Raw genomic sequence first — 10,174 nt, 5'->3', positions numbered from 1 at the left:
ATGTGTCAGAGGACTGCAATCTCAATGACAAAAGTGAAAATCGGATATAGCAAGCCTCTGTAGCCTTTGGCAGACTTCAATGTGAGGTCTTTCAAAATAACCACCGCGAGCACCGTAGCAATATCCTAGCAGTACCCCAAAACAGCCTGGTTATGATTATATACAGATAAACCGAAAGCAGGAGAAGATGCTCCAATCAGAGTGTTTTGACTAATTCAATGAAGATCTAGATGCCGGTTTGAAGAGAGTGATTTCTCATCTATTCAGTGCTGAACCGACAGAAGCGCTGCAGTATTTTTAGAGGACTCTCTGCTCTCTGAAGGCTGAATGTAAATGGCAGCAGATGTTTGGAGATGTCTCTGTGCTCATGCTAACGGCGTCCAGCGCTGACCTCTCTTCAGAGCCGCACCGCCGCTGATTGAAGGCTCTGCTCTGTTTGTCTTCAGGATATTCTGGGATGTTTGACTGTCTGATGGTTTCCTGATTAGCGCTAGCATGTGTTCCTCAGCACGCCTCTGCTAACGGCGTCTTAAGGACTATAAACATGTTTGTGTCACTGCCAGAAAGCCTCCGAGAGCCTCATTTATTCACAAAGCATCAAAGATTCAACCTGAGGAGTTCAGCTTTATATCACAGAAACACTTCATAATGCATACGCTTCATAATATAACTGTTAGGGGAGTTTGTGTCCAACAAACCAAACAAATAAAAATAAATAAATAAAAACTTTTGTTTGTAAAGTATTCACTGAATTATATTTACATATACACACACACATATTTATATTAAGAAATCAATATTTATTCATTTATTTGTTTACATAATATAACTGCCAACCCCAAGATTCTAGAGCACAAAAATATACAATAAAATATTAATTAATAAAAATAAATAAAATGTTTGAAAAAAAGATAGTAAATGCCCGGGTCATATTATAAATAAATAAGTCCAGGTCGTATTATAACAAACAAATACAGTATATATATATATATAAATAAGAGTGTGTGTGTGTGTGTGTGTGTGTGATATTTCTTCACCAAATTATATATGTATACTGTCTGAACAAAATTTAAATGTCCGGAGCATATCATAATAAATAAAATAGTCTGAAAAATAAAACAAATTTCTGGGTCATATTAAATCAAATCAAGTCAGCTTTATTTATATAGCGCTTTTAACAATACAGATTGTGTCAAAGCACTTATTATATTAAATAAGTCTGTGTGTGTAATATTTCTTCCCAAAATAATATAGAGGCCTATATATATATATATATATATATATATATATATATATGTATGTATGTATGTAAACATATATATATATATAGAGAGCGGGGCACAAAGTAACACTTTAGACTTTCTCAAATTGTGTAAATCCACTTCGTGTTCAGAGTATAATTTTTTATCCACAGTAATTTCACACTTGTGTAGTACAAATATGTCGCTTTGTTTCATAAATACAGTGTATACATTTTTCTTTATTTCTCCTCAAAAATTGGAAGTGAAATGTGACAACATGCCCCGTAGGTGGGGTACATTGTAACATGACCATATAAAACCCTAAAATGTTATCTGATCTTATGAAAAAAATATACAAGATAAACTAAAATATTGTGTCAATAAAATAAAATAATGATTTATTTTAAATAAAATAATGGTGTTTTTTAATAATTAAAAGTAATCTGATTTTTGAGTTTGACTATGAACACATTGCAGCCATGCCTGGGACGGCCCATATAAACGAGCCAAAATGCTTTCCATGTCTTGAAATAATCATTTCTGAACATTAAACAATGATCGTCAGTCTTTATTCAAATCTTTCTCGTCGTTTCTCACTAAAATGTATTAAAGTAAATAGTGTGAATTAGATCGCTGATGTCATAGAAGAGCACGGCAGGGCAGATCTCACCCCATCTGAGCTAGTTATCGAAACTATCGAAACTGATAAATAACAGATTGGAGATTAAAATAATAGCAGATTTGTCTCATTTTAAATTAGTAATAAAAACTGAGATGAAAAATGTACTTAAGCCAGAAATATAATTTTACTATGGTAAAATAAATGTTCAGCGATATCTTCAAAAGACGTTTGAATTCTGGCGCAATTGTTTTCTCTATATAATGTTGATATGGTAACTAGTAAATACTGTAAATTTGGTTAAATATTTAAAAAACGTGTGTTACAACTAACCCCTGCGTTACTTTGTGCCCCGCGCTCCCCTACACTGTCCAGAGCAAATCATAATAAAGAAAGAAATAGTCTGAAAAAAACATAAATGTCTGTCATAAATAAATAGTCTGAAAAATTCAATGTAAATGTCTGGGTCATATTAAATAAGTGTGTGTGTGTGTGTAATAAAATTTAATATTTCTTAAAAATTATATATATATAAACATAAAATGTCAAAAAAAAAGTAAATGTCTGGAGCATATTATAATTAATAAGTAAATCACCTGAGAAGACGCTGGGGATCTTGGAGAGGAAGCTCTTGACGGTGCGGATGGGAATCCCGCTCTTCTCGTCCTGCATGCGAGCGATGATATCCTCCATCTGCAGAGAGAGAGAGAGAGATCAGCCTGACGTCTGGAACAATCACACTAATTACATGCTTCATAATTAGCCTCTATTCTCTGTGATTATGCTTAATTTGTGTGTGATTAAACACACTGTTGTACTCACATTTACTTCTCACTCTTGACAGCTCCCTCTAAAGCCACCATACAGCAGCGCAAACAAACACCAGACCAGTAATGATCCATTAATATCCATAACCACACAGAAACCTGCTCATATTTACCCCTAAACCAAAAAACACATATTTTACTGCAAACATGATTTTTTTGCAAACATTAATTTCATGACTATATTTAAACCCAATTTTGCGCAAAAAAAAACGAAAGATATTACAATAATATATTAAGTATTTATACTGTACTGCAATACAGATAAGAATTACAGCATTATCATAATGCATGTGCATATGTTTCATTAAAAACAGGCAAAACAAATTAGAGAAACACATCTAACTGATATTATTATTATTTAGTCCAATTATAAAAATTAAACCAATTAATAAAGAAATATTATTATTATTATTATTATTACTACTACAATTATTATTATTAATATTTTGTTCAATTATAAAAAATAAACAAATTAAAAAAAGAAATATCACTATCACTGTAAAATACTTCAGAAAAATATTAATTATTATTATTACTACTACAATTATCATCATTACTATTATTAATAATAATTTTTTATCCAATAATAAAAATTAAACAAATAAAAATGAAATATCACTATCACTGTAAAGTACTTCAGAATAATAATTGTTATTACTGTTATTATTATTATTATTATTACTACTATCATCATCATCATCATCATTATTATTATTATTATTACTATTAATATTATTATGATTTTTTATAACAACTGTACAATTACAATACTAATATTTATGGGGGGTTTCTTTGCTTTTAAATGTTAAACACCAAAGCTTTTATTTTGGCATAAACCCACAGGGAAACATAATATTGTTCTATTCTCATTATAAACTCTCATTCTCATTAAAAACCCCAGAATGTTTCCCAGGATTCATCATGTGTGTAAATGCTCATGTTTGATGAAGAAGCTCTGATGTGTGGATGCAGATTAACGCTGCTCTGTGTGTGTGTGTGTGTGTGTGTGTTTATTTTACATTTACATTTATTCATTTAGCTGATGCTTTTATCCAAATCGACTTACAATTGCTATATATGTCAGAGGTCGCACGCCTCTGGAGCAACTAGGGGTTAAGTGTCTTGCTCAGGGACACATTGGTGTCTCACAGTGGATTCGAACCCAGGTCTCTCACACCAAAGGCATGTGTCTTATCCACTGCGCCATCACCACCGCCACACCGTGTGTGTAGCGTGATATGGGATGACGGGGCTTTCTATGGATTTGTTTCCGCTTGTTTAAACTCTGACACTCCGGCTGAAAATCCCTCTTAATCTTCCAAAACAAAATGACATTTGGGATGCTGAGACACTCCAGCGGGGGGCGGAGTTAAACCAGGAGCAAGTGTGAGGCTCTGATTGGCCGGATCGAGCAGTTTGATTGACACTCTCACACAAACTCACAAATCTCAAGATTTGAGATGACCAAGAGATGATGCCAACCCTCAAACAACATACAAAACTACCAAACTTTGCTATAAGTTTAATCGTAACATAGTGTTCACCGTCTGTTTGATTACATGTCATTAACTAACTGCATGATTTTACAGTACATTTCTGCCATATGTGACCCTGGAACACAAATCCAGTCATAAGGGTCAACAATAAGGCTGAATAAATAATCTTTCCATTGATGTATGGTTTGTTATGATAGGACAATATTTGTCTGAGATACAACTATTAGAAAATCTGGAATCTGAGGGAGCAAAAAAATCTAAATATTGAGAAAATCTCCTTTAAAGTTGTTCAAATGAAGTTCTTAGCAATGCATATTACTAATCAAAAATGAAGTTTTGATATATTTACGGTAGGAAATTTACTAAATATCTTCATGGAACATGATCTTAATATCCTAATGATTTTTGTCATAAAAGAGAAATGTATAATTTTGATCCATACAATGTATTGTTGTCTATTTCTACAAATATACCTGTGCTACTCATGACTGCTTTTGTGCTGCAGGGTCACTTATGGACATCAACTTGACATAGTCACCACTGATAAGCTACTACTAAATATAATGTAGAAACTATAATTTTGTATCGTGAAAAGCGCTATACAGATAAACTTGAGTTGAACCTAAACTTCTGTAATCTCATAACACACAGGCGTAGAGAGATGAGCGATCTCAGACGGGCCAAACATCATGATGAGGCTCACGGCTGTGATTCTGAGAGAAGAAAACTGGTTTAGTGACTCATTGAACCGCTCTCGACCCTGAGACCGAGTCCAGACTCCTCTCATCTCCATCAGCACTTCAGCAGAACCTCCAGACCAGACCCAAACACAAGCCCAGGATCCAGCTTCACACAGACATCACAGACAGACTCACGCATCAGATTCACATCATACTTAATGTCAGTCTAGTGACTAAAACGCTTCAGAAACTCACAATACTGATGAAAGCTGAGAAGTCCGGGATATTAAAATGATTAGACAGTCTGACAGAGAGGATCTTAGTCAAGCGCTGTGCTGAATAATCCAGAGTCTGACATGCATTCACACTGACAACACATTTGGGTTTTTAACAGCACAAAACGTGTAAAAAAATAACTAAATAAATCATTGGGTTCAATTCCCAGGGAATGCAAAAACTGATATAAATAATAATAATAATAAAATAGATGTCTTAATTGAATAAAAAAATTTATTCATTTATTTTCTTAAATGTATTAAGTATTTTTATTTATTTGTTTTATTTTAATATCAGTTCATGCATTCTCTGGAAATTAATCAAATAAAAAAAAATAATAATAACAAAAATGAATAAATAATTAAATACCTTGAAATGCAAGTGTTGCTTTCTGTAAAAGCGTCTGCTGAATGCCTAAAAGTACATTTAAGTCATGCTAATGCATACATGAAATGCTTTTTATTTCCAATGAGAAAAAAATCATACAGGACTTTATTCATCAGGAATTGACTGGAGTGTTAAATCAGCTGAAACTGAAAGCTCTGATGAAAGATAAACAGGTTTTTCTTTAAAATAACGTCACTGGTGAGTCGTTCACAGTAATAGGAGGAACATGCATTCATGTTGACTGTACAGTGACTCCCACAATGGCATGTACTAGATTTACAGTAAATGTCACAGATGTGTGTGATCTTCCTCTGTTGCCCTCATACCCTCATGGATTTCAGGGAGACGTGTGTGTCGCGTTCTTTAATGTTCCGCCTGGAAACAAAGATGCCGTGACGCCAAACTCCCTCATCGAAGAGGAAAGCCATCGTGTTTACAACGGTGACAACAAACGCTTATCAGGATCAACTAAACACTGGATTTTCAAAAGTATGTGAAATATTTAAAGTTTGCGGCATAGAATCTTTAATATCCAAGTTTTACACACCGGTCTGTTATTGTGGCGACATTTCCAAGCCCCGTAATGTGACGCTGAACGAAATGAACTGTGATTGGTTTGATATGTTGGTCAAACAGCCTCATGGGTGGGCCTTAGCCAATGAAAGCTGCCATGGATTCCAGACCTTCGGCCGTCAGTCTGAAGGTCTGGCTATGCGAGACAATAGTGTCAATACGCTGAGACACACACTGCTTTGATATCAGAGGTCATCATTGTCCATGTCCATCACACACTCTTCCACATCAACTCAAAGACCTAAAACTAACTCAAACACAAAGAACACAAATCCTGTCATCGTCATCAGTTTCTTCCAGCTAAAATATGAGTCCATAATACATAATAACACTTCCTCCAGTGAAAAAGTGCATCTCCTGTTGTCTCTCACATCAAAATCCAGCCACATATTAGTTTAGATCTGTTTTGTCTTGTAAACGCTGCTTGATCTGCAGATTTCTCTCCTGATTCAGACCAGAACACTTTCTCACTGGAGGAAGAGTTATTATGGATTATAGACTCTATGTATTTTAGTTAAAAGCATCTTAATGCTGGATGTGTTTCATCTTTTGTCTTCTCCAGATGTTAACTGATGGACTGGAGTGGTGTGGATTATTGTGATGTTTTTATCAGCTGTTTGGACTCTCATTCTGACGGCACCCATTCACTGCAGAGCATCCATTGCTGAGACACTGATGCAGAGACACATCTCTACAAACCTGATGAAGAAACTAACTCATGCTGATCTCAGATGACTATATGTTTGGATGACATAACTATTACTTTAAACTTAAGTTAGTTAGACTGTTGACATGTATGCAGAAGTGTCAGGAATGTACTTTTTTAATTAAGGGACAATATTTGCCCATTGGAATTTATTTTATTTATTCAACTTTATTTTTTTAATATACTGTTTCATACTATTTTGTCAAATAGTTCAACAGAAACAATTCATTAAACATTGTCTCAATTCCAAACGTCTTACCAGTAATACATAATCACATTTTAATCTAATTACTGAATGAGTAATTGAATTACATTTACATTTAGTCATTTAGCAGACACTTTTATCCAAAGCGACTTACAAATGAGGACAACGGAAGCAATCAAACCAACAAATTATTAAATTAATAATTGAATTAATCAAAAATCAATTAATTTTTTTAATCAATATTTTTTTTTCATTTTAGAGGCAATTTGTGTCTTTTTTTCTGTCATTTTTGCCCCAAGCCCCATAACCCCCCCCCCCCCCCCCTCCATTTATTAACCTCCACACAACACTCATTCTCTCTCGCTGATGTTTTTTTCTATTATCAAAGTTCATGAAAAGCATAATTTCCCATGTGAAAGTGGCCTTTCCGTGTGTCTCGCCGGAGGCAGCTTGTGCTAATTCACTCTAATCTTAGCTGTTTAATTAAGAATGAGGCTGATGGGCAGAGAAATCCAACACTAACACAACCAACATGAGTTACTGGTGCAGGACGTCCCATTAAACAAGCTTCAGATGATATGCAGACACACAGGTCTGTTACTGTGGAATCAACCCGCTGATGCATTACAGACAGCTGAGAAAAACACAACTGACTGTATAATCATGCATAGTTCAGACAGCAAAATAAACAGACTTATCAACTTTTACAAGAGAGAAAAGCCTTCCTATAATGTTAGTAACTTCCAATTAAATTCTCTTGCTTTCTATTAATATGTCTAATATAGTAATACAGCATTTATCCCAGTGTTCAGCTGCTAAATGACTTCTGCTGCTGTTTATGCATTTGCACAATTGCCCATTTTCAACAGTAACAGCAGAAACAGCATCATAAATAAACAGCTTAAAGCATCATGAGGAGGCAGGTATATATGATGAGAGACTCCTGCGTGATTCATCAGATCACAGAAGCACACGCGTGATTCTCTGTGTTGTGTAACACTGCAGACTTTGACTCATGTGGAGGAACGTACCTCTGGAAACCAGGACAGCTATTTCAAAAAATAAAATACGCATTTGATGCTTCAGGACTGAATCATTAGAGCAGAGGAACACCTTTAGTGTGGAGAGTGTGTGTGTGACAGAGAGTGTGTGTGTGTGTGTGTGTGTGTGTGTGTGTGTGTGTGTGTGAGAGAGAGAGAGTGTGTGTGTGTGTGTGTGTGCGTGAGAGAGAGAGTGTGTGTGTGTGTGCGTGTGTGTGTGTGTGTGAGAGAGAGAGTGTGTGTGTGTGTGTAAGAGAGAGAGAGAGAGAGTGTGTGTGCGTGTATGTGTGTGTGAGAGAGAGAGTGTGTGCGTGTATGTGTGTGTGTGAGAGAGAGAGAGTGTGTGTGTGTGTGTGTGTGTGTAAGAGAGAGAGAGAGAGAGAGAGAGAGAGAGAGAGAGAGTGAGTGAGTGTGTGACAGGGAGAGTGTGTGTGTGTGTGTGTGTGTGTGTGTGCGCGCACGCACGCGCAGGAGCAGTTTAGCAAAATATGAATAATTCATATTCATTTACCCACAAACCTGCATGCGTTTCCTTCTTATTTTCAAACGGTAAATAAAATATTTTTATTTAAAATGCTATATTATTTAATTATTATATTAATTACTATTTTTTATTATTTATATCTTATAAAAAATTTTTTGTTAATTTTTATTTTATTTTTTACTATATATCCTGGCATTACGTTTCCAAAACATTAAAATTAAAGGGTTAAGCAATAAATAAAAAAATAAACAATTACTAAAAATGACCTAAAAATAAGTCAAATCCAAAAAGTATAATAACATTACTTAATATAACGTGTGCACTATATTCAGTCTTCTACTTTGTGTAATTTAATCAATATTATACCATTCAGTATATGAAAACAATTCTCATTTTTAGATTAATTATCCATTTAGATAATTAAATACAAAATTAGCCCCAAGATGGAAAACTTCGAAGGACAAAAACCACATGGAAAAAGGGAAAATTTGATTTGATTACACAAAAATAGACAGTTGCACATGATTATTTAATATTGAAACCATTTCTAGTTGAATTTCCCTCAAAAAATAATAACCATATTGGGATACTGTAACTGATATATGCTGCCGCCTATAACAACACTAAACCATAGAGTCCCAAAATACACAAATGTGAGAAAAACAACAACACATGAGGTTGTGAACATCAGACACACAGCTCAGTAATATTAGTAAAGCTGCATGAGTTAGTTTGATAAGAAACAGCACAAAGATCTCTTCAGAGACGCTTCTCCTCTGCTCGCTCTTCACTGACAAACACCACTGAATCCACCAGCCATGATGATCTCTTACTGACAGCTTGCTTTTCTCTCTGCTTTCTGGACTGCAGTCGCCAGCCGAGCTCATGCTGTTCTCTCTCAGGTCCTCTGCAGAGTAGTTCAGTATACAGCAGAATGCAGGTGACCTTGTCTGGATCTCAGCTCTGAATATTTATAAGCATCTCACAGTGAGGCGGGATATATATTATATATATATATATACACACGCGCGCACACACACACACATACACTACCTATATCTCAGTGTTATTTTAGTTTCCATTTTGATTAGTTTTAATTTTTAATTATCCATTGTCATTTGCATTAGTTATTCTTTATGTCTGCATAGTTCTTTTAAACTAATTTTTATTTCAGCTTCAGTTATTTTAGTTAATCTATTTAAATATAATATATCTAGTACATCTAGATAAAATGTGTGAAATAAAATATATATAAATACAGTATATTTGTACATGTATATATCATTTATTAATTTATTATATATTTTTATAACATTTATATAGAATATACACACACACACACACACACACTTGTTGGTTTTTGTGGTTTATGGGGACTCTCCATAGGTGTAATGGTTTTTATTCTGAACAAACTGTGTGTGCTATTGCCCTACACCAACCCTACACCTAAACTTAGCCCTCACAGGAGACTTTGTGCATTTCTACTTTCCCCCAAAAACCTCACTCTGTATGATTTATAAGTGTTTTGAATTACGGGGACATAGGCAGTGTCCTCATAAACCACCTTCATATTGTAATACCTCTGTCATACCCATGTCATTATACACATTTGTGTCCTCATAAACCACATAAACATGCAC

The 10,174-nt window shown here is 34.6% G+C and overlaps 1 protein-coding gene across 4 annotated transcripts in view; it reads right to left on the bottom strand.

Moving 5' to 3' along the window:
• The window catches only part of rgs7b (regulator of G protein signaling 7b), a 51,612-nt gene that overhangs the window by 24,212 nt on the left and 17,226 nt on the right, over positions 1 to 10,174 (bottom strand). For all 4 annotated transcript variants that reach the window (XR_013782556.1, XR_013782557.1, XM_079388665.1 and 1 more), the window contains exon 3: positions 2,457 to 2,553. Coding sequence is in view for 2 of the 4 variants with exons in the window: in XM_079388665.1 (XP_079244791.1) it covers positions 2,457 to 2,553 (97 nt within the window). In the remaining 2 variants the exon portion in view is untranslated. The remainder of the gene's footprint in view (positions 1 to 2,456; positions 2,554 to 10,174) is intronic.

This window comes from Barbus barbus, assembly GCF_936440315.1.
Source record: "Barbus barbus genome assembly, chromosome: 32".
Lineage (NCBI taxonomy): Eukaryota > Metazoa > Chordata > Actinopteri > Cypriniformes > Cyprinidae > Barbus > Barbus barbus.
This window is presented reverse-complemented; position numbering and strand designations above follow the sequence as displayed.